This window comes from Aythya marila (genome assembly GCF_965140915.1).
Source record: "Aythya marila genome assembly, chromosome: W".
NCBI classification, from domain to species: Eukaryota; Metazoa; Chordata; class Aves; order Anseriformes; family Anatidae; genus Aythya; species Aythya marila.
The window spans coordinates 366,592-392,490 of NC_139081.1; the positions used below are offsets into that span (position 1 = coordinate 366,592).

General features: G+C 40.8%; 1 protein-coding gene across 7 annotated transcripts in view; it reads left to right on the forward strand.

Annotated features, from left to right (window-relative positions):
• LOC309889386 (alpha-protein kinase 2-like) overlaps positions 1 to 25,899 on the forward strand; it is a 71,545-nt gene that overhangs the window by 12,605 nt on the left and 33,041 nt on the right. For 5 of the 7 annotated variants that reach the window (XR_014319221.1, XR_014319222.1, XM_082782178.1 and 2 more), the window contains 8 exons: positions 796 to 3,682; positions 6,216 to 6,363; positions 7,815 to 7,942; positions 8,028 to 8,063; positions 12,621 to 12,895; positions 13,019 to 13,107; positions 17,567 to 17,784; positions 20,618 to 20,666. Coding sequence is in view for 5 of the 7 variants with exons in the window: in XM_082782178.1 (XP_082638304.1) it covers positions 796 to 3,682; positions 6,216 to 6,363; positions 7,815 to 7,942; positions 8,028 to 8,063; positions 12,621 to 12,895; positions 13,019 to 13,107; positions 17,567 to 17,784; positions 20,618 to 20,666 (3,830 nt within the window). In the remaining 2 variants the exon portion in view is untranslated. Of the gene's footprint in view, positions 1 to 795; positions 3,683 to 6,215; positions 6,364 to 7,814; positions 7,943 to 8,027; positions 8,064 to 9,357; positions 9,569 to 12,620; positions 12,896 to 13,018; positions 13,108 to 17,566; positions 17,785 to 20,617; positions 20,667 to 25,899 lie in introns of those variants that run through there. The other 2 variants (XM_082782180.1, XM_082782181.1) reach the window with 2 other exon arrangements.

The window sequence follows — 25,899 nt, forward strand, 5'->3', positions numbered from 1 at the left end:
ATCCATAAGTTTCTCTGTTTTATATGGTACATAAAATTCCAATCACATTTTAGCAGCACTTAATGTTCTTATGATGGAGAATAGCCCCTTATTGGAATTAACCTACTGAGATTTTCTTGACAGTGTGTGTTGCCATGGTTTGCATGAGGCATTTTTTTCATTTTTTTCAACTTGTGGTATAACCATTTAAATCCCAGAACCCTACTAGCACAGAGCAGCTGTTATGTTACTGTAAGTGCTGTGGCTAGGTTTCAGATTGGCGAGTTCAGATTAGACTCCTGCTACCTGCAGCCAAGAGGTATTAGTTCTTTGAGCATCCATGATCAAAACTCTGTATTAGTTAAAAATTAAGTAGGAAAGAAATATCAGCGTACAGAAAAGGGCTAGAGATGAGCAGAAGCCAAACCCTGTGTTTTAGACAGTCCTTGGGTACAGGATAACTCTGTCAAGTGGTTAGCATACTCTTGTTCTGAGTATTACATTTATACCATGTGCCACAGATCCAACAGGCGAGTCTGGCAGGCTAGACTTGTAATTTGTACAAGTTTAAATACAGAACTATGATTTCTTCTTTCTGTCAGGGTAGGGTGATAGCTACAAACCAGAAACCTCAGATGTTGACAAATACTTTAAAAAACAAACAAACAACAACAACAAAAAAAAAAAAACAAAAAACCCTTTCATTTCAATTTAGGTCTACAGTTCAGGCCTGTGTCAAGCAGCAGTCGCATATTTTAATTCTATCACTATTTTTCTTCTTTTTTTTTTTTTTTTTTTTTTTTTTTTTTTTTGTAGAATCAAGGTGCCAGTCTTAAAATCTCTATCCAGAATTGTGATAGAGAATGTATGGAGCCTGAAATAGCAAAGGAAGGCATCCTCATAACTTGCCAGAATGCAGAAAACATCCATTCAGCTTCAGAATGTACTGAAAAGCCACTACAAGCAAAAAATGGAAGTTTACAAACCTATTCTCAACACCATGCTCCTTGTGATAAGAGAGAAAGTTGTCACCAGCAAGTCTTCTGGGAACAAGGGAAGGATATTAGTAGTAATAGCAACAAATCAAAGAAAGACATTTCACCTTTTCCCTTATGGGACGCAGACTCTGTTCCTGATAAACAAGAAAGTTTATGTGCTGTTCTCTCTTCTGCAAAGCTGTGTGATGAGCCAAAGGAGGGAGGGCAAAGGTATGGTTTTGATTCGCATGACGGCAATGACAGAGATACTCTCTGCAGTGTATCATGTGATGAGTCTCTGTTTGAAGCTAATCCCAAGTCAGTTCTGGAATCTGGAGAACCTGGGTGCAAAGGAGATGCCGATTTATCTGCAGTGCATGACAAGCTCTGGAAACTTCTTCAAGAAGATGACTCAGACTATCAAATCCCATTTGAAAACTGGGGAATCACAAGTTTGGAGGTAAGGCTGACAGATACCAAAGTCACAGAACCGAACTCTGTGCAAGAGACCTGTTCTGATCATCCTTTGCCCTCAAATTTCATAGAACAGCAGGAACCTATTACAGAGCCACCTACTAGACAAAGAAGAGAGAAAGAAGACTGCACTGTCTCTAACGTCCTACTGAAAACAGATGAAGCATGTAACAGTGCATCCATAGAAAACTTTTCTCTTACACGAGTGGTAGAAGCAGATGGTTTATGTATCAGTTCTAGCACTGAATATAAAACAGAAACACCATCCACTTGTATTTCAGAAAATAGTATCTTAAATACAGAGGAGTGCTTTGAGCAGAAGCCAAATCAAACATTAATTGTCAATAATGGAGCCGTTCAAATGACTGTTTCTCGGGAAGGAAAGCTTACCATTCATAACACTTTCCAAACATGTGATACAGATTCTCAAAGATTAAAAAATGCTCAGAGTAGTAACTTAGCATGTGATAAACAAAACCCAGCTTACATGTCAGATAAGTCATGTTGGACAACTGGACAATTACCTCATACTGAGCGGAACATATCCTTGATAAATGAGAATATGACTGAGACCACAGATAAAGATGCTGGTAAAGACTGTCATTTTAAAGACTGTTACCTAGAAAGAAAAAAACTGGCATATTTCCCTGAGGAGAAAGTTATTTTCCCCAGTAATTCCTCTGTTGAAAATACCCATCAGTTTACACATGAAAAACACTCTTCTGTTAACACCATACATAGAAGTTATGAAAATAATTTACAAGAAAAAAGAAATCACTCAGAGTTGAATGCACAAAATGGCACTAATTGTAGCAGGTATCATCCTTCAAAAAATTATGACTCTCAAGATTTTCAAGTTGTTTCTAATACACAGAAATGTAGTTACACAATGAAATTGCCTAATTTCATTAAGACTCCTGAAACCATAACATGTAAGAATCTACCCCAAAATGTGCACCAAATGACAGAATTAGAAAAACAAGAAGTGATGTTCACTGCCTCTCCTGAGAGTCCCATTTTAACAGATTTCTTTGTAAAAGTGCCCAAATATGAACCAAGTAAACCAGGAAAAGAACAGAGAGCCATTTTCATAGGTGATGAACAAAGGGCTGAAACATCCTGTGACTCTGGAGTTAGGCATGTTTCCGAGAGTCAGCCTGCAGTTTCCCCTCATAACATGTCTGAACAACATCTATTTTTTGCTGACAACACCTTTAAGTTTGACGAAGAGTTAAAAACAGATTCTTTGAAAAGTCCCACGTATGCCTCTGGGAATGTAACGTCAGTGTCAGTTAGTACCCTGCTGCCTAGAAAGGTTCAGAATGAGTACTGCACAGTAGCAAAGGAAGATTGTAGAGACATCGGTAATCAGATGGATCTCCAGCAACAGGGTGTAAGAGAAACATCACCATTCATACCTGTAAGGCAGTCAGAGGGCTCTCTTAACAGCGTAGCAGCAATGGGGTGTTCTGGCACAGGAAGTCGCGTACAAACAGAATGCACACAAACCACTGTCAAAGGAGATGAAAAATTGACTAAGTTGGAAGTTTTCTGCGAAGCATTGCAGGATCACATGCATAGGGTACCAGAAGAAAATAAGGAGGAAGCAATCTTGCGTGGAAATAAAGAAGAGATTCAAAGAACTACTGAATACAACCTGGATGCTGCTAAAATGAAGTCTCCTTTGCACGCTTTAATTAGCTCCAAGGCTCAGAGGCGGATTAGGAATAGTATCACTAAGCAGTCCTCTCCTGACTTGATCACTTCCAGCAAGCCGGCTGAGGTTGTTTGTTCAATTAAGTCTACTGAGCATAATAAAGACAAAGAAGTCATGACTTCAGAGACTGCACTAAGTGCTTTAGTTAACTTGCCAGCAGTTGATTCAGGGGACAACCACTTTCTTCAAAGGCAGCCACCCTACAGCAGGACTCAGCCACACTCCTTAGCATTGGCCACATATGATCCGTTCTCAGTCAGCGTGGAAAGGCCAGAAAATCAAGAAGGGTCAAAGTCCTGCCAGACATCACCAACTGTTGCTGAGCCCATCAAATGTAAACACACAGCAAAGAGTGAGAACTTAGCTACTGGAGCAAAGAAGAAGTTACCACCAGCAACACTGTCGAAGAAACCCCGACTGGAGGAGAGAGGAAATGTCAGCAAGGATCCTAGCTGTGTTAGAAGTGAGGCAAACGTGATTCATAAAGAAAATAGAAAAGAGCAAAGGACACTAATTTTGAAAAAGGATAGCAAAGGTAAGAGAAAACTGATTGTCATTTCTGTCCTTTCCCATCCTTCTGACTCCAGTAGGAAGTTCAAATTTGTTAAACCCACTGCAAGCCTCCCTCAGTTGAAATCTTAGCAGTCAAAAGTGTCCTGCCCTCACTGATGTTATTTACAGTTCTGTGAACTTAATAACTACTGCTATCCTCATGCCACAGAGCTGGTACCTCCCTAGCATCCTTTTCCCTGCTGACAAATATATTTATTATTTTTTATCCTTTTTGAAAAGCCTACTTTTCACTTGTCTCTTCAAGTCAGTTTCCAGGGCTGTGTAGCAGGATGGTAGCACCTAACTGCACACAACACAGTGGCGGCAAGCCCAGTCCTAGCATGTCATTTCGTTCCTGCAGGGCGGTGTTCCCAGTTACGCTCCCACACTGCAGCTCCCAAATGCAATTACTCTCTCTTGGTTACCAAATGGTTTTACTGCTAGCAAAGTATTACTGTTACTTGTAGGGTGCCACTGATAAACAGAATGTTTTGCAGTCCTGTCTGATGACTGATGGCTGGTTCTGTATCCCTTTTCACCACGATTGGTCAGAAATGACACTGATGAAATTAGCATTATTAAACTGACATAAGAAGCACATAATTCAGATGAGAATTGGGTTGCTTGTCAGAGTCTCCAGGAGATTGCTAACGGATAAAATGCAGACAGGAGTAGTAGCAGCATAACAGCTCAACAGATGAGGTGTTTGTGGTTTCCATGGATACTTTGCAAGGGCCAAGGTCTTATGTTCGCCTTCTGACATTGTCTTTTATGTTCACATCATGAAATAATTTTAAAGATAAGAGCAAGACTGAATAGTGACTAATGGTAGGCTAAACAGCTCTGAAGCTCTTCAGAGATTCAAATTATAGTGAAGTCTGGTCAGAGTTCAGTTTTCCAACCACATAGAAAGAGAAAAAAAACAACTTTATTCAAAAATGTGTCCTTTGCAAGCATGTTTGTCTACAAGAAATGACTGTGAAAGGGAATAATGGGAGACAAGCTATACTGAGCAAGAAAAAGGACTGGACAAGGTGAGAATTTGCTGTAGGTGTCTGCTATACACCTGCAGGCCCATCAGCGATAACTGAGAGCAGAGCTAAAGTGGAAATTACCAGAGAACCAAATGTGTGGGAGAAGGAGAGACACATTTCTTCAAAGTAGAACAAGCAAACTGCAACTACCGAGAAAAAATAGACCTTTTCCATGTATCTGAGCCTATACTTGAAAAATGTTGTCCATATTCAGGCTGAATTTTGTTCTCCTGCTTCTGTTCTGCTGCATTCTAGACTGAAGGGAATGTGTGTTTGTATTTTAGAGTGTTTGCATGGGCCTCTTCCCGGCATTACGGGGAGGTTGCCGTGGTTAGCCCGGTATGCACTCAGAGTGTGCTCCTGTGTATTTTTTTACCTCCAGGAGAAAGGGCTTTGTGGCTGAGGCAGGAAAACTGGAGCCTTTAGTTCTATTTCCAGTACTGTCGCATACTCGGTGCTGTTTTAGCCCTGATTCAGCAGGATTCTTAGGCCTAAGGACTTAAGTGGCTGCAAGTCAAACATAGCAACGAATTCCAGGTGCCTGACCCTTTGGGTCGGATTTAGCATTCCTTAGGCGTTAGGTGGGGAAAGTTAGACTGCTGGCAGGGGACCAGCGAGGAGATGTGTCATGCCAGCTCACTCAGAAGAGACTGGAGCGAGCCAACAAACAGCTTTAGCAGAGAGCCAGGTTATCGGGACCTTCCTGGACTGGGCAGGGTGCTTTATTTCTGGAACCTGAATAATTCTGCAATTTTCTCTGCACAGCGGTCAGTGTTAAGTAAAAGAACCATGTCCTGGGTCTGGAAAAGTAGGGACTTGCTTTAGAAGCAGGAAATTGATTCTTTGAAGTAAAGGCCACTGCCGTTACCAAATGCCATGTCATTGCTAGAGCAAATATCTAACCAGAGTGTGGATTCCTCCCTCCAGCTGTGTTTTAAAAGAAATGAAGCCATCATTGCATCTTGAAAAACGCCTGATCCTGGCCGTGTGCATTAGGTGTGCTCCAAGAACACCTCGGAGCCTGAGCATCTTCTGGGACTTGGAGTCATTTCTCTTAAAGGCCGTGATTAGATAAAAAATGCACCACATACAAAGATTCAGTTAATATGAACTCTGATCATGTAACCGTATGGTATGCTGTACCATTTTGGTGTCTCTTTTTTAGCATCAAAGCCAGCTGATTCTTCAGTCAGAGAGAATGTGTTCATAGTAAGAAACAATGTTATTCTGATGTATTTTCAGACTAGAAATTCCCTTTGGTCCTGTTCCATAAATTCAGAATGTCTTTGCATTGAAAACATTTCCATTGGCTGGGTGGGGCACTGAATCAGTCTTTTAAAACCTCCGTATTTTAAAACCTTGGTTTTATCAGTAATGTCAGATTCACGTGAACAATATCTGCAAAATGTTCTGGGATTCCTTTAAACTGCTAAAACACTGTAATTATCTTCTAATCCTAAACGGTGGCTCTTCTGTTCCAAGCTCCCAAGCTGCTGAAGAAAATCCAAGCAGAGTTGTTCCCTGACTGCTCTGGAAATGTTAAGCTGTGCTGCCAGTTTGGAAACATTCATGGGGACTCCACCATTACATGGACTAAAGACTCCAAGTTACTAGCTCGACTGCAGAGAAAGTGAGTAAATGTTTCTGATGGGCTGCTAATTTCTGAACAGCGGTTGAGAAAATACTAAATGTGCCAGTAATTCACTCTTTAATGTAACAACATTAGTATGATAGGTGCAAAAACATGTTAAAATAGGGTAATTAAGAAGTATTTTTCACACAGAGCATTAATATTTGTTACAGTTTGCATTCCATCACCTGCAATTCCTCTCAGCCCATTCATAACCAGTCTCATCCAACTTCCAAGTACAGTAAAAGATCATCTGAAGTTTCAACCTCAACACCCAGGCCAAATGATATAAACATGCCTGGTTAATATGTGGCGGGCTGTCTGCCCTTGTGTGGTGGTAGTGAATTGCTGAAACAACTAACATGCAATGTGGAGCTTGATGTGATCACTCCTTTGAACTTTATATTCCGTATCAAATGGAGCTTGAAGCTTGTTGGACTAAAAGATGGAGTTGCATTTAAGGAAAAATGATCTCTTCCCTCTGCCCAGCCAGTTAACCTGACTCTGAGTGACTAGAGGCAGGGCAATGAGAAGACTGGAAAACAAAAGCTTCCTAAGGCCTTTATCAGGGTCTTGTCCAGCTTCTCCTAAAACAACATCTTCATGGAACAAGTTATTTTCTTCCATTACAGTAATAACCTTCTTATAAAATAGCTCTTAAGATTTGTTTATAGTGCTTCAAAAATTAAGTTAACGTTTTCCAAAACAAAACAAAACAAAACTAAAATGTTTCTATCAGAAGGCACAATTTTGCAAAAATCAAAAATATTTATAGGAAGGCATCTGCCAAGATGCTATTTTAAGTTGAGAGGAAACATTGAATGAATTGGATAGACTACTCATATTATTCTGATTCTTGTTTTAACTACATTGATTTTGATTATTGCATTACCATATTGGTAATGGATATTACCACATCAATTTTTTTATTGTTATATAATATTATCTGCTAAGTAATGTTGCAGTGTTTCAATAAAGAAAAATATTTGGTAATATTTTGGTAACAAAATATTTGAATTTTTACTTCATGGGATAACATGCCATTGCTAAGTGTTTTCAGATATTCCCATGCAGAGTTTTTTCAAGTATTTTAAGTATCAACGAGAAGACACCCTTTATAACTTCTTGGAGATATACCCTATCTTACCATTACCATCATACTTTACATATTTGCCATGGCATGAATGGGAACTTTAGAATGCCTTTTGGTGTGATTCAATTCGTTGTATCTGGATTAAGTTGAAGTACTTTTCTCTCAGAATATAGTATGATCAGCTATTGTGAAACACTTAATAGGGCGAATGGTTCTAAATGGGGTGAAATGAAATATTTTCTCTACTTGCAGCATATGTGAATCGGTCTTGGCAGTGACAGGCAGAAATTCCAGGAAAAGATACATGGAAATATCTTTCAGAGGTATTAATGTGGAAAATTAATATATTCTGTTCCAGTGCCCAGGATGACTCTCCTGTCTCTTTGGCGATAGCTAAAGCCAGTGACAAAGACCAAGGAATGTATTATTGCTGCTTGAATAATATATATGGAAAGGTAACTGCGGAGTTTAATCTGACTTCTGAAGGTAAATCCTAGTTTATAATTTGAATTAATAACAACAATGGCAGTTTTCATTCATACTTCTTGAAAATCTCTTTGTTTCCTTGTAGTCCTGGAACATCTTTCAAGTTTTCAGAATTTTGAAGGTAAGTACACACGTCTGGTTAATTGTGTGCTTAAATCTTTGTTCCTTCTTATTTTCAAATAGAACAAAAGATGGAAAAATATAACCAAAATAATTAGCAGTATTTTCACCCAAGATGTGTACCTTCTGATTTGGTGGTACAAACTGTTTTCAAATCTTTTTACCACCCAGGTAAACTGGGTCTACAGTTGCTTAACATTATCAGAAAGTTACTAAGAAGCTGCACTGTCTTTGTGAATTTGACCCAAGATATGATAGTGTGAGCTATAAGAAGCACTTCTGAACCCTCTTAATAAGAAAATGAGCAGATATACATAAACAGTTATAACGAACTGTGTTTGGTTAGGAAATGGCTAGGCTGTAGCGGTGCAATCAGTTTCAGTTGAGTCACCTAATTTGTACTAAATCATAATCCTTGTTTTTATCTCTTGTCCATTTATAGGATCATAACATAATTCAGGTTGGAAGGGACCCCAGAGGGTCATCTTCTGCTCAAAGCAGGGTTAACTGTGGGGTGAGACCAAGAGGCTTAAGGCTTTATACAACAAGATCTTGAAAACATCTAGGGATGGAGACTGCACGGTATCTCTGTGCCACTGCTTGACTGTTCTTGTGAAAAAGTTTCTTCTTATATCCAGACTGAACATCTCTTGTTTCAATTTACATCAGTTGTCTGTCATCCTCTCACTATGCACCATTGTGCAGAGCTTCATGCCATCTTCTTGATAAACTTCATAGTTTTATGCACCAGCTGCTGTTAGGTTCCCTGAAGCCTTCTCTTTTCCAGGCTGAGCAAGCCCCATTCCCTCAGACTCTCTTCATATGCCAGGTGCTCCAGGTCCCTCATCATCTTGGTGGCCCACTGCTGAAAGTGGTTCGGTTGTTTGAATGTCTTTACTGTACTGGGGGCCCCAAACTAGATGCAGTGTTCCAGATATGGTCTCACTTCTCTTGATCTGCTGGCTGTCTTACTGTTGACACAGCCCTGGTGCAATTGGCCTTTGCTGCCAGGGTGCACTGGCAGCTCATATTCATTTGTGTCCCTAAGACTCCCAGCAGTGCCCTTTCAGCAGAGTTGTTCCCCAGCCAGGCTGTGCTGTTGCAAGAGACTTTTCCTTCCCAGGTGCAGGACTTTCCATTTGCCCTAGTGGAATTTCATGAGGTTCCTGTTGGCCCAATCCTCCAGCCTATGCGGGTTCCCCTGAGCGACAGCCCTGCACTAGAGCATGTTGTCTGTTCCCCCAGTTTGATGTCACCTGCAATTTTATGAGCAAACACTCCATTGCTTCTTCCAGGTCTTTGGCAAAGATGTTAAAAGAGGACAAGGTGAAGATTGGACCCCTGTGGTACTCCGCTTGTTACATTAACCACTGCTTCCTGAGCCTGATGATCTCACCAGTTTTCTACTCATATGCTTATTCACTTGTCTAAACTGGATACAAGAATATCGTGAGACAGCTTCAAAAGCCTTGCTAAAGTCAAGTTAAATGACAGCCACTCCTCTTCACATCTCAACAGATCCAGTTATTTTATAACAGAAGGTCTGGCAGGATTTAACCCTTATCTTCCTCCTTCTCCTTCATGGTTCATAAATATGTTCCAAGACAATTCACTCTGTGTTTTTTTCCAGGGACTGAAGTGAGGCCAACCAGCCTGACTTCCAGTTCTCTACATTGTTCTTTTAGCCTTTTTTGAGGATGAGTGCAATGCTTGCTTTCCTCCAGTCACTAGGGTCCTCTCCTGACATCCATGACTTTTCAAATATTCAGAGGGTGGTCTTGAAGGGACATCAGCCTGTTCTGTCAACACGTGTATGCAGCCTGCCTGGTCTAATCCCTGACGTGATCCTCACACACTGGTGGTAGTTCTTCTCTTCCTTGAACACTTTCACTAAGCAGAGAGCTCTGAGAGGCCTCGCTGAGAATTCCAGCTGTATTTATGTCTCTGAATTACCCATCCCATTCAGTAATACGCCTTCAATTTACTTTTTCTGCCTTTTGTTACTGATGTAGCAGTTGCAGCTCTTTCCATTGCCCTTGATTGTTCCTCAGAAGTGTCAACTACAGGTGCTGTTGAATGCGACACTGGCAACTCAAGGGCTAGCAGAAACAGTTTTGCAATACACTTTTTCAAAGACAGTCCCATGGCCCTGCAATGAAGTCCATGCATTCACAACAGCTGGCACTGCATATTTAATACCCTGCATTTATCACTGTGTGCTCAACACACAGTTGGATGCAGCATTTCAGCAGCTGCTGTATTTTCAGCTAGCTCTGAACGCACAGGCCTTTTTCTCTGTCTACAAGAGGTGCATTACGTTTACACAAAATCTGTGTTTCAGGGGAGACAAAACAATTTAAGGAATATTTTGTTTGTTTGAGATACTCATGTCCTTAGTGATTTCCAAATCACACAACAAAGTCATCACAATGTAAATTCTAGTATGGGTTGAAAGAGGCCATACAGTTTGATTTCCACCAATACTGCTTGTTTTTGGGGAGCGGTGTGAATGCAGCTATTTACAACTCATGCTTGAATTCTCATGAGGATTAAGTACATTTACGAAGGTACAGGGCATGCACTGTGCAAATTGGAAAGTCTGTGCCTGATACTATCCAGGTGAAAGTTCATTAAAGAACTGAGGAATACTCAAAATTCAGATGTGTGATTGGGTTTTTAATTTCTTTAAATCATAGAGAAGCTGAGTTCTGGGCTTCAGCTGTAATACCTCACCCCTTTTAGATTTCAATCTGAAACGCAGGGACCAGAACACCTCAAACATTTCACTGGACTACAGAGTACAAGAGACATTTTGACAGTTACTCAGAAACTGTGGGAATCCCTCAAGCTGTTGAACACTGTGTTTTTGCTACTTATTTTTCCTTTTTGTAGTCAACTCTGCTATACCATCAAAGATAAAATCCACTTGAATTCATGGGAGTTTCATTGGTGAAATACCTTCATGTAGGGTAGAATGCTTTGTGCAGGGGGGTGGAGTGCACACCATGCCAGACTACTGATTTGAACTTGACTGACTAACTTCCCACTAATTTGATTCACTAGCACTTCACACACAGTAAACAGTGAAGCAGCATTGCATCACAGTACACAGAGACAGAGACACACAGTGCACAGAAAGCTGCTTTGGCAGAAAAAACTTGCTAGTTGTGTTTGAACACATGGTCTTTGCAAGTCACCTGCTGTGTAACTTTACTCCAAGAGCCAGACAGGCATTAAGATTTGGAATGCTTTCCCCATATGTTATCTTGTGTTTAATCACACTTGGCATATGTCTTGCTGTGCTGCAGCTAAAGATAGACAGTGCATCGCAAATTGGTTTATTTGAACCAATATCTGGACACACTGTATTAGTCAGGTTGTTCATTCAGTCAATTGATTCTTGTTCTTGAAGAATAAAATTAAAGACAGGTGTTCTCACATAGCAGTACTGTGTAACTTCTGATCTGCAGAGAATTGTAGGTGGAGTTAAGGAGCTTTCTGATTTATGTTCTCTGTGGTACTGTTGAAGTCCATGGTTAGGAATAAAACAAGTATTACTGTATCAATTTCTCTTGAATATAAAGATCACTCAAATCAATTACTCTCCAAATGACATTGACGTGGTCATCTGTAGAAATTTTAGAAATAGAAAGAATAGAAATCTTATTCAAAATCATGTAAGAAATAAAAATCCTGTTTTCTTCTGCCTTTGCTAATGAACCTGTTTTTAATTTGGTGCTTGGTGTGCCAGACTGTAAATAAATAAGTAGATCAGCATGCTAGTCTTCAGCACTGGAACTTCTGTAGAGAATGTGGTTAGTACTAGGAGAGGCAAGTTTTCATTATGGTCATACCAGAGAATGTCTGAGACCTCTTTCAGCTGAATGCCTGTATGAACAGGTTGACAGAATCTCTTCCTGAAAAGGTTCCAAGCTGAAAGTTAAAACAAGCTCTGGTTGTATCAGCAAAAACCACCTTCCCCCAACCCCCCACCCCTCATTCTTCTGGCTTTCCTGAAAAGAAAAGGAAGGCTAGCTTCAGGAGAATGTGATGTGCCTGGAACACAGTAGGCACAGAACTGTGTTCTACTTTTAAATTCATGTCTACATACACTGCTGCACATTAACTTTATTACGGTCTCTGTCTTCCCAAAACAGCAGAGTTGGACGGATCTCAGTATCCTCTCAATGCCTCTTTAGTTCTCAGCCAGCTTGACTTACTTCACATTCATTTGAAGCTCCAGTTTGCAACTACCCTTACAGTTTTTAAATATTTGTTATATTTTCCTCTAAGTTTTGTGATACTTTCTGTATTCTTGCCTTATGAAACTGAGCTGCCGCCTTTCTCTGTGTTAGCTTTAGACAATAAACTATAGCAACAAACTATGTTTGGAGGAGGGATGTCCCAGCCTCATATTAGCACAAGTGAGGACACAAGTTCTGCTTCCATAGAGCCTACTCTTTAACCCTCTATAGAGAGATACATTCATCCTCCCATGTCCATCCCTTTCCCTGTGACTGCAGAAAGATGTGTAGAACAAAGTGGCATTGTGTTTTAGGTGTGGAAGAAATTGAATTCATGCAGCTCATGTTCAGAGAAGATTTCATCAGTGACAGTTATTTTGGTGGGAACCTGCATGGAATAATAGCTACAGAAGAATTTCACTTTGGTGAAGGCATGCATCGGAAAGCTTTCCGGAGTAAAGTGATGCAAGGCCTTGTACCAGTGTTCAGCCCTGGCCATCCCTGCGTTCTCAAAGTGCACAGTGCTATCACGTATGGGACCAAAAGTAAGGATGACCTAGTTCAGAAGAACTACAAACTAGCACTGCAGGTAAGATTCCTCAGTCCTTTGCAAGCAAGAATTGTGGGGAAAAGCTGTCTTGGAAATATTCAAACAGCTGACCTATTAAGTGTTTTGAATAATATTCCATATGGATATCTCTTTGTAATATAGGAATGCTATGTCCAAAATACTGCAAGAGAGTATGCGAAGATATATGCAGCTGAAGCTGAACCTTTGGAAGGCTTTGGAGAAGTACCAGAGTGAGTACCACGCATACACACACATCTATCGGGGGAGGTCCCAATCGACTGGCGGCTAGCAAACGTGACGCCCATCTACAAGAAGGGCCGGAGGGCTGACCCAGGAAACTACAGGCCTGTCAGTTTGACCTCAGTGCCAGGAAAGCTCATGGAGCAGATCCTCCTGAGAGTCATCATGCAGCACTTGAAGGGGAAGCAGGCGATCAGGCCCAGTCAGCATGGCTTTATGAAAGGCAGGTCATGCCTGACGAACCTGATCTCCTTCTATGACAGAGTGACGCGCTGGGTGGATGAGGGAAAGGCTGTGGATGTGGTCTACCTTGACTTCAGCAAGGCTTTTGACACCGTCTCCCACAGCATTCTCCTCAAGAAACTGGCTGCTCTTGGCTTGGACTGGCGCACGCTTCGTTGGGTTAGAAACTGGCTGGATAGCCGGGCCCAAAGAGTCGTGGTGAATGGAGCCAAGTCCAGTTGGAGGCCAGTCACTAGTGGCGTCCCCCAGGGCTCGGTGCTGGGGCCGGTCCTCTTTAATATCTTCATCGATGATCTGGACGAGGGCATCGAGTGCACCCTCAGTAAGTTCGCAGATGACACCAAGTTAGGTGCGTGTGTCGATCTGCTTGAGGGTAGGAAAGCTCTGCAGGAGGATCTGGATAGGCTGCACCGATGGGCTGAGGTCAACTGCATGAAGTTCAACAAGGCCAAGTGCCGGGTCCTGCACCTGGGGCGCAATAACCCCAAGCAGAGCTACAGGCTGGGAGAGGAATGGTTGGAAAGCTGCCAGGCAGAGAAGGACCTGGGAGTGATGGTGGACAGTCGGCTGAATATGAGCCAGCAGTGTGCTCAGGTGGCCAAGAAGGCCAACGGCATCCTGGCTTGTATTAGGAACAGCGTGACCAGCAGGGCTAGGGAGGTGATCGTCCCCCTGTACTCAGCTCTGGTGAGGCCACAGCTCGAGTACTGTGTTCAGTTTTGGGCCCCTCGCTACAAGAAGGACATGGAGGTGCTTGAGCGGGTGCAGAGAAGGGCGACGAAGCTGGTGAGGGGCCTGGAGAACAAGTCCTACGAGGAGCGGCTGAGGGAGCTGGGCTTGTTCAGCCTGGAGAAGAGGAGGCTCAGGGGCGACCTTATCGCTCTTTTTAGGTACCTCAAGGGAGGCTGTAGCGAGGTGGGGGTTGGCCTGTTCTCCCACGTGCCTGGTGACAGGACGAGGGGGAATGGGTTTAAGTTGAGCCAGGGGAGTTTTAGGCTAGATGTTAGGAAGAACTTCTTCACTGAAAGGGTTGTGAGGCATTGGAACAGGCTGCCCAGGGAAGTGGTGGAGTCACCATCCTTGGAAGTCTTCAAAAGACGTTTAGATGTAGAGCTTAGGGATATGGTTTAGTGGAGGGCTGTTAGCGTTAGGTTGGAGGTTGGACTCGATGACCTTGAGGTCTCTTCCAACCTAGAAATTCTGTGATTCTGTGATTCTACGTGTGCCACACAGTCCTGTGCCTCACTTGCCCACCAATTGCTGGGGATGATTTCTAAAGAAGAAAGAGGAGTCCTGTGAACATTTGGAGTCATGGCTCAGTAAATAATACTGTGTATCCAGGTGGCATGAGAGATTCCCTTTCCTTTAGAAAAAAGATAAGGAGTAAAGACAGTAAGTGGCAGAGATCTAGGAGTAAAAGGCCTGTTTACATTATAAATTTAGAGGAAATTATAGTCATGTTGGTGGAGAATATAATACTATTAATATCATCTAGTAAGAGCAGTAGGGAATAAGTCAGACCTTCCAACTTTCCCTTAAAAATGAAACCTTGAGAGAAATCATGATCACTCTGTAGCTGGTATGAAGTTACTTTTTTGGCAAGTTTTCTACGTAAAAGGAGGCTTGTCATGGAGTCATAGAATGGATTGGGTTGGAAGGGACCTCTAAAGATCATTTATCTCCAATCCCCCTACTGAGGGCAGGGACACCTCCCACTAGATCAATTTGCCCAAAGCCCCATCCAACCTGGCCTTGAATTCTTCTGGGGATGGGGCACCCACAGCCGCTCTGGGCAAACTGTGCCAGTGCCTCACCACCCATATATTAAAAAATTTCTTCCTTATATCTAATCTAAATCTACCCTCTTCTAGTTAAGCCAGCAAACCTCAACTCTGATTCTAGATTTTCCCACAGAATGGTCTATTTCATATCTGAAATTTTCCATTTCACAAATATGTGTACAGAATTATCTCTGCCCCTGAAGCTGGGAGATGACGCCTTGCAGATTTGGCAATAGAACTTTTTCAAAGGATTTGCTGTTCCAGTGTCAAACTACTGTGTAGAGTTGAAACTGCAATGGATGGTTGACATTCCATCTGCTTTGTTTCAAGGATAAGACCTACGTGCTTGACAGCAGGCTAGATCTGTATCTCCTTTTAGATGATACAAGGTCTGCTAAGCTGCAATGATTTACTGAAGAAAAAAAATAGAGTTGTGTTCTCAGCAGTGTCCATAAAAAAATCAAGTCAATTGGCTCGAGGATCCTATCCACAGACAGTTAAATAAAACATTTTAATGCCCTGACTCAAGCTGCAAAAAAACTAAGCCTTTGCTAACCAGATACAGTGTGCAGTTTTCTTATTGCAAATTATTTTCCTGTCTTTACTAAGTAGGATAATTGATATCCATGCTATTCACAGTGGCAGCCATTTTACGCAGAACTGAAAGGGAAGAGGAAGGCTGGACCAACTCCATTTGGATACTTTGTGTGCAGTGTGCATGCTCGGCATTGCTGTTTTATTTTCTTTGCAGCTCTTAGATAAAACTGTCAGTGTGATGTTGCTGGGTTTGTGAGGGAAAAAAGCAGACCAGAGCAAAAAAATGAAGCTGTTACGTAAGCCTTATAAAGATAGCTATAGTCTTAGAACTGTTTCGTAGCGTTTTTCAGTGAGTATTTTTGTAATTATACAATAAAGTTTGAGCAAAAACCTTGTGGCTGTAACTGCTTCTACACAAAGGTTTCTCAAAAAAACGTAATTTCAGCAGTACTAAAAATGCAACCTCTGGAAAGGTTCCTTAAAGCAACCTTTTTGGCATTAGAAATAGTATTGGAGATGGCAGTGAAATCTTTAAGTGAAAATATTTGTGCAGGTCAGCCTCTTTTCTGGAAACATATTGTTCCTGGTAAAATTTCTTTTTTAGAGATTTCTCTAGGTGTGGGATATAACCATCTAATTTTAATACGAGAGAGAGAGCATGCACTCTACAAAAACGAAGTCTGGTGTAAATAGCAAGCACACAGAAGGTTAGATCTGGTTGCTTTATTCTAAGTAATTGGCTGGAAGACAGCAGTTAGCAGAGAAAAGAGATGATGTGCGCATACATGTTTTGGTTTGCTTTTTGATTTCAAAATTTCGGGGCTTGATTACTTTCTTCTAGCCTGTCCTTGTCAGAGCAAACTTTTATTTAAAGGAGCACTTTATAAGGGAAATAGAGCAAGGGAAAAGTCATCTGCCTTCTCCAGAGTTGGCTTTAAAGCTACAGCCTTAGCCCATCTATGCACATTTGACTATAGAAGTGAGAAAAGGATAGAGAGAGCACTGCCATATAATGAGCAGCAGGCTGGCAGCTAGACACTTATAAAGAGACAGGAAGGAGAGAGAAAGGGATTCTGTGGTCTTAATACTGCTTATGATACACGCACAGTGGAGTTCTGCTAACACTTCTATTAACCCCTGACCCATTGCTTTTCCTTTAGTCTGGCTTTAAGAAAGCAAGCTACTAGAAACCTGTTTCACGTAAAACTGGTCACAGTCATCCCCCCATCTGTTCTGAGATAATGGCAGGAACACGTGTCAGCTAGCTGATAAAGTATGTTCATAAAGTAGTTGATAAAGTGACGAACTCCTGCTGAATGGCTTTCCAAAATTACCTCACAGCAGTATTAAATTCCACTCTAATATACACTGATGACGCTTTTTTGCATACTTCTAAGGTTTTAATTTTGGAGATTTATACTGTAATATTAGAATGTTGCCTAGTAAAAATGCTGAGTTATCCCAGTGTAAGCACAAGCAGAAGTAGTCTATCTGTGAGGTAAGGTACCACACTGCTTCTCCAGATAGCATTAGCTCTGGCAACCAAGAAGTTCATGTTGCCAGTGAAGCAAATACTTCCTTCCAACCTATTGTCTTTCTCACCTTATATTCAGTCTTTCTCTCTGGGAAGACCCTGAAACTCCAAGCAACATTTTATTTGATTTTATTATTTTATTTGATTTATTTGATATTTTGTTATGATGCATCTTTAGATATAAAGGGACCTAGCTTGGATTTCTTTGTCTTTCTGGTTAAACTAGGTCTCCTGGTTTGGTTGACTTGGTTGCTGTTCATTTACTCTCTGAGATCACCGGCTAATTTGTCTGTTTCTTACTCTTTCCTTGCCAGAGCTCAGCGTGTTTTATTATTTTTCACCCTTTCATTTCAGGATTATTCCTATTTTTCTTGTTCATCGCCCTGCTAATAACATCCCCTATGCAACAGTGGAGGAGGAGCTGATTGGGGAATTTGTGAAATACTCTGTCAGGGATGGCAAAGAAGTCAATTTCCTGAGGAGAGACTCAGAGGCTGGCCAGAAGTGCTGCACCTTCCAGCACTGGGTGTATGAGAAAACCAATGGGAGCTTGCTTGTCACTGACCTGCAAGGTGAGTTGTCTGAGGGGGAACAGTAAAATGGCTGTGCTCATTGTCAGATCCCATAGCTTCAGGGCTTCCAGGGACTTACTTCTGAGCAATGTTATTCTTGGTATTCTGTGGCTTATTGACAATGCTGAAAGTGCTCCTCCTGTATCCTCGTAATGGGCAGTCTCCAGCTGGGGACAGTACCCTGGCCCACAGCTAATAATATTGTTAGGGCATCTTTGCACATAGGTGTGCATACTGTGAATTGGTTTTGCTTAGGAGATTTTAGACTACACTACAGGGTTGCCTTATGCAGGATGTATGCAGAAGCAGTATTCCTGTGTTCATGTGGTTCATCTTGTGTCCTACCTGACAAATCTGCTTTCTGCTACTCAGGGTGTATTTATGGCTTGAGACTGTCAGTTTGGCAACTCTGGATCATGTGTCATGGAGCTGTGTATACATGCCATCACTCTCTCCATGAATAGATGTCCGATACTCTTAAATCCCATGTCTTGTTAATCCCATACATGATATATTGTTTACCCTGCACCCCGGAAGCTCCAGAAGTTTGTGTCTCTCAGCCTTTTGGTTTGGCCTTCTTGGATGGTCTTACCAGGAATTCAGGAGCCTTCCAAGTGCACTAGAGGGCAGTCCGCAGCGTAGGGCTAAACTGTTAATGTGTATCTCAACCATTCTGTGATTCCGTGATGAAAAAGTTAAGTGCCATAACCTCCAACAGCCCTTGTCATCCTACATTGTGCCTTATTGAAGAAGTAGTGTGCCACTCTGATTCCCTCTCCATCAGCATGTTGCTGTTTGAGCCATTTAGCAGCAAGAAGTTGGGAGCAATGCTCAATCTGAATCTGTTATGCAAACAAGAATGTCTCATAACTGGAATTTTCAGTGAATGTTTATGCTGCCACAGTAAAGATATAGAGCTGTGTGTGGACCCAGAGGCATCACAGCAATACAACTACATAACAGTAACTCTACAAGATTAGTTTCATGAAAACCATCCCTCATGATTAAAAACAAACTGCTATACAAAACTTTTTATAATTCTTCAAATTGCAGTTTAAGCTACTATAGTGCCAGAGGAGGCAGACAAATTATTAAATGGGGACATCAGATGTATTTTCACTGAAATCTTTTTCAGTATAATTTAGGCACTGAGACTTACTCTTTGCAAGTGCCTTTGGCAAAGCAAACAGAGAAGTAATACAAGTGTAGATTTTTCAGACAGTTCAAATAGCATGTGCTCTTTTTATAAAGAATCTCATGCATGTCAGAGTGAAAAATATGAGAGAGAGAAAGGATATTTACTTTTCTAGCCTCTTTTGAGTGCACTGTATTTATGTGTGTGCGTTACCCTAGGGAACAGAAAGAAATGCACGAGTTCCCTACTGTGGTAGCAGCAGCAAACACATATTGACCTATGCAGTAGTATGACATTTATCTATTCAGCAGAGAAAGGGAATTTTTAACTAGCTTGAATCGTTGTAAGAAAATAGTTTGGAAAAGGGAAAAATAAATCTTACACTCTTAATGGGAGAGTTGTCCTTCCACATGTCTTCTCAGTAAATCAGAACACTCAATATGAGTCATCTGGTTGATTATCTCACCTCCCAGATGTTAATGAAATGCCTTGTTGGTTAAAGATTTTCAGTTTTTAATAACATCCTACTCGTTCGCTTTTTCTTATATTTAAATACTTATCAACTGCTCCACATTTGGGTCCTGGCTGGGTTTGAAGAAGCAGATTCCTTCCAAAAAAGAATGGTGAAGAAGTACACTCCTCACAGACACCAAATGCGGTCCTTATGCTCCTATGGGTGTGACTCCCTCTCCCTGCTCATATGCTGGGCCTGTACCCAACACAATATGCATACGTGTACTTGAAACAGAGAAAGGCAGATGCTGGCTAAAGAAATAGAGAAATACTTCCCGTATTGTTTAACATGAGAAAGCAGGAATCAGCAACATCTAAACGAGGCCCCTGAAATAATTAAAAGGGAGAAGAAAGAACAACAGCCTAGCCTGAGGGAAGGAAAATGACAGAAATGGTATCTGAACCTGTACAATGATTGTTTACAATGATTGTTGCCACAAAAGGACAACGTACCTGCTGCTGCTGAAGAGAAACAGCCTTCCTCTATGATCATCCTGTCATTTGAATATTTGGCTGCATTTTTCAGTTGAGATTTGTGAGAGTGTTCTCCTAGGAAAATGGTCTTGAGACCATTGTTTTTCTGTACAGACAAAATGCGTACTACAGAACTGTTTTTTGCCTATAAAGAAGTCAACAAAGGGACAGGATGAAAAAAAAAAAAAAAAAAAAGTTTGGGAAATACTGAAGTAGAAAAGGATCTGGGCATTCTCATCCAAAAAGTAAAAACAAGGTTGACTGACCAGGTTGATTAGCAAAGCAAATACAAAATTCTTACTGATAAACATTGTGGTGCAAGTTTTGCAAAGCACCAAAAACATAAACCTGCAAGTGAATATAGGCAGGTGCATAAGTGAAGACTTTAAATCTTTCTTAAAATGCAGTCATGGAAGTGTATCCCTCCTGCCAGTGACTATCCAGACAGGAAATAAGTTATGCTCTCTTTGTAACTTTGCTATCTGTAAATGACTGTAATGAGTTTGACTTCTAGTGATACAGAGCACAAACATCTTGGTTCTAATTGGGGTACATTAAAATGTTCAAAAAATAGTGACAAATTGTTAAAATGAAAAAAAAAAAAAGAATCAGTAAATAATACTTAAGTCTTCTATATATGGCTTTTTTGAATCTGAAAATATTGCAGAAATTCTACTGTAACACAAACTCTGTTTCCTTGATGTCTTGTAGGTGTAGGAATGAAGTTAACTGATGTTGGCATAGCAACACTGGCCAAAGGGTGAGTGAAAAATTGCTTTGCTACAGCACGGTTTTGCTTTATGCATCAAACTCACAGTGTAAATATTTTGCGGGAGGGTCCGTTGGAAATTTATTCTTGCTTTAACTTTGGAAGAAAGCAATATGCATCAGACTCTTTTAAACTCCTCTTTTTGTTCATGTTTACGGGAACCCTTCTATAAGGGAAACACATTTGTTTTGTTTAAAGGGATGGATCTACACTGTAGATTGGGCTTTGCTTTTGCTTTATGCCTGCGTTAAAATAGGCTTATTCACAGGGCTTCTCAAGAATGAAATCAAGGTCTCAGGTAACTTACAAACAGGCTACTTAGTATGTCAGCTGAAGGAAGGTAGGGCTGAAAAAGCAGGGCCAACACAGGCTCCAGCCTGGGGTACAGTAAAAGACCTGTTGTTGTCTGTGCTGTCCAGAGCTTCTGACCACAGGAAATATTTCTGATTCCAGCATGCTGTTGGAGCCAGAGCTCGAGCTGAGCTTGCACTCTCCAGCACCTGCCCCAGCCAATACAAATACAAGTGCTTATACATACCTAGCCCTACTACTAGATCCTGCTGCCAGTAGCTCAGATGACCCTTTCCCCTTTCTCTGTTCCACTGAAAGAAGAGAGAAAATCTGCCACTGTGGGATCTAGAGGAGTAGCCCTTTTTGCAAGGACTACATGGGGGAACAAAGCTAAAATCCCTTTTGCAGCTAGCAAAAGTGTCAATGCTTTAGAATATGTATTTCCAAAACGAGCTTTTACAGAGGCTCTGTTTTCAACTTAGAACCCTCTGAGTTAGTTTTTCTGCCTGTGGCGAAACAGAAGAGAATATCCTGAGTTGCAAGGGACCCAAAAGGATTGTCGAGTCCATAGTAGGCAGTGGCCATTAACTTTTCTCGAGCTTGTGTTCTTGTCAGATACATGGGTGGAAGGAAGATGTCTATTCAGATTTGTATAGACCGCTTACCTGATATAAAGAGGAAATGTGTTAAGAGATTTTCTGGTATGTCTTGCCCTTCTCTCTCAAAGGCAACAATTCTGAGCTATAACAAAAGATCTTTTCGTAATACTTAAGGAGGTCCATTTCCTAGTAGTTTTGTAATAGCTTTGGATCTTTTGGGAAGATTTAAGCATAGGTATAAAGATACAGGCCATTAATGTTCTAACTTTCTTTCACTTCTCTTAAGTTTCTGTTAATTAAAGCTTCTGATTATGTCACAGATAAACAGAGCCACTGACAGAAATAGGCAGTGAAGGCAGCCATCCGAATCAGCTGTCTGCTGGAAGGGGAAAGGGTCAGGGGGCAGCAAAATAGCCATGGTCCTACTGTAGTCCACTTTATCTGTACTATTGCTTGAAATGCTGGCCAGTGGCAGCTCTTTCCTGTACAGAGGGAAGAATCTAGATGCAGCATTTACCACTGTAGGGAAGGATGGTCACCACTGTCTATCCCAGCTCTTGTATTGCAACAAGAGCACCGTGACTGTTCCCCAAGCTTGCTCGCCCCACGGGTTTGCCTGTTTCCCAGATCTGCCTCTTGGGAGAAACAAAGATAAAGAGAATGAAAAGCACACTGGTTAATATTTTTTTATTCAGAGGCTCACCTCTTACCTTAAATATACTATATTGTTTTCCCCGGTAGTATCAGATTGCAATGAGATCCAGAGATTTAATGCATACTGTAGTGATGTACTTTGTGTTACCAGTTTGAAGTTATCCTGGAACATGCAGTGATTCAACCCTTTAGTCATTATGGCTACATAATTTTTCACCAGAAAAAGGTACTCCTTCCAGTATGGTTTTCTGTAAGCACATTCTTTCTCCAATGACTATATGTTATTCTTCCCACAACGCACACACACTTGGCTGTGTTGTATTGTCACCATTCTGTTTCCTGGCATCCTACACAGCTTTCTGGGTAAATGCATGTGACAGGTGCTTTAAATTCTTATTCTTCCTTTAGAAACTGATAGAAGAAAACAGATTTGATCACATGTACTCAGTCCTTATACTGAAACGGAACTTGTTTATATATGCATGGTACAGGAGAAAAGCCCTCACAACGTCTTATATTATTAAGAATTTGACCACAGAATATTCTGGGAAAATTCTTAATGCTTGCAGGCTGGCATCCCTTCAAAACTTACGTGGGTTTACTCTTTTAGCTGAAGGTCCGAAGTTAAATCAGTTGAAATATCTTTTGAAATGAAATTGCATCGTCCGGTTGTAAAACAAAGTCATACAAATTTTATTTGGGCAACACTGTTCTCTGGAATCAGGAGATTTATAGAAGGACTTCAGCTGATGTCATCCAGTTCACTATGGGCAATTACTCATATAAAAACACGTATTGGCCTAAGGAAGAGGAAGGTGAAGTGAGAAAACAAATATACAATGCAAGCTGTAGTAAGGATCATCTCAGTCATATACAAGGGAATTCCCTTCATGTATAACCTCTTAAAAATATTGTCACTTAGTTTGACATATAGCTAATGATATTGCTATAAGACAAAAAATAATTTCTGGTTCTGTATCTTTCTTTCATGCTTCTTTCCCAGAAAGGACACCGCTGCATTAATAATCTGCCATTTGATTTTTAATTCACTGAACCTGAATGGGAAAAACAAGTACAGAGAATTCATCTGTAGTACAGGTTATTGCTACCTTTGGTATTGTACGACCATGCTAGTGAGAGATTTTATATCTTACATGTCGGGGTGAACATACATAGTCATACTTAACCAGAACTTACAGTGCAATTCTGTTCTGTTTTTAACAGTATTGTTAGAGAAGACACAAAGCTGACTTTTAGTTACTATTGCCTATACAAATCCCCAGCAACCACTCCTTGCAGAGGTTATGACCTCACCAATCACAGTTAGGTCCTCCAGTTCTCTAAGCATATACTGATTACATCAAGGCAAAACAAAAATATTCTTGGGAAATGCTTCTGTGATCCTTGGTGAATGTAAACAAAATCGTATTGTTTCTTCTTGGGATGGAAATTAAATACAATTCTAATTTCACTCTAAAATTAAACCCATGATCCAGGGAAAAAAAGAAACTGAAAAAAAATCACCCCCCTTCCTGCCTCTGTGCTCATAGTGTAATCAAGCTGACAAATAATCTAATGCCATGATACAAACTGTTATTGATGGCTTTGCAAAAACAAATATGGCAACTGTCATGAATTATTCATGGTCATTATTTTTCCCCCAGTGCTTCTTGTAAACCAAGCGTAATAAACAGCATATATTAAATTTTCATACCTATATTCAGCATTGCTCATTACCATTAATTTTTTATTTTTATTTTTTTGGTTCAGACTCATATTCCAGGTCTGAACAAACATTTCAGAATGAGTATTTATGTATCCTTTGTCTTTTATCTTTCCTTTCTTTCATGTGGAGAGATGGTTGTTTTCAACAACTAACATCCTTCAACACAATTATGATCTTTTATCCTTTCTGTGGCTGTTTTATCAGTGAATAGGAAAGCAAAAGAACTGACAAGCAAAATGTAGTTTATCCAGTGCAGTGAAGTAGCCACAATACAGTTTCTGTCAATAAAAGGTGAAGCCTAACTAGAATCAGGAAAGCCTGGAAAGTATTTTTTTTGAAGTAGCCACTGGGGTGCACCAGAGTCAGGAAATGCTCCTTTAGATATGATATTTAGTACATTCGTTGAACATATACAAGAATAGTACAACCTGGTGACTGGCTTTTAAGTGTGGGCAGTGAACCACTTTAGCAGCTGTGCAAATTGTCCAGGTATTTATCCAAGAATGGTGAACAAAAAGATGAAGGAAACAGAAACAGAGTGACCCACAGGCATGGTGATTAACAGGAGTGCTGTTTGCCAGAAGTGGATCGGAAAATCTGTCTGATTTCAAGACTGTGACGGGTTTGGCTTGACCCAACATGGCAATGACAGGCACTGGGGAGTTTAAGCCTGGGGACAAATTCAGCACTCACCCTTCACATTTAAGGAGAATCTGGTCTGGGCCGGACCCCAGTTGCCAGCTTTGAGAGCTGGAATTCTGTCTGTGTTTTGCTCACCAGACATCCAGTCAGTGAATTAAGAGAGAAAGTTGTGTAAAACAGAAGACCTATTTCTCATGGCTTGAAATAGTCAGTGGGCTGGTGTTACTGAATGCAGAACACGTGACAGCAATATGGACCATGCAATTTGGAAGACATTCACTAATGCAGACCTTCTCCCTATTACACATACCAGAAGCTATAGCAGCATGGAATGGTTTGAATTAAGCTCACAAGTCCTGCCAAATTACAACAGGGCTGTGTTCATTATGCCTGTACAGAAAAATGATGCAGTCTGGAAGCATCCAGGGAGGGCTGTGTGGAATCGGTGACTAACAAGCAGCAAACAGCTGAGAGATCTCAGATGCAAAGCTTTGGTCTCACATCTCTAGATTAGTTTCCTATGGCCCACTGTAAGAACTGGAGCTGTGTGCATGTTGCAGAGCCAAGCTAGGCTCAGTCATGCCTCTCAGCTTCCAAAATGGACAAAGAATGTTACCTAGGCCCCATCTGTAGCACCAAGATCAAATGCAAATCTGTTATTCGAAGAGAAGGGAAATGAAGATGACTATTTAGGAGTAAAGCTAGTGAAATGATGTTTTTAATATACATGTTGTCCCTTGTTCACAAGATATTTATGTTCTTACCTTTTTTACCAAAAATATTGGTAATATTTGTTGAATTCTGAAGCTGAAGTTAGTTAGACCATTCAGTTGTTCATTTAAAGCGTCTCTTATAGTATTGCATGAGCAAAAGCTACTGATACTGCTCTTTGTCTAGACATTCCTTCAAAGACATAGAGGAAGTGACAAATACTAAATACAGATGGGAAAGCAATTTGGACAGACCTTTATTTCATGAGAAAAGTGGGATAATTTTGCTCAACTTTTTCATGCCAGGATTATTTCCACAAATAAATGAACATTGTCAGAATTTTATAGCTCTTGAGCTTTCTGTGAGGGAGAAAACCCCATGAAGAGATTTCCTTTAGCTGCGGTAAAATGTCCACCAAAGAAAAACAAATGAGAACAAGACAGTGTGTGGTGCAACCACAAATTAAAATAACCATTATCCCCTGCAGCAAAACTTCTTACTGAACTGCTAGCCCTGAAGATTCTTTATCATTAATATTTCTGCCAGCTCAGCAGAAAACACCTACACAACCTGCAGGAGAAATGAAGGCTCTTAATCAGTC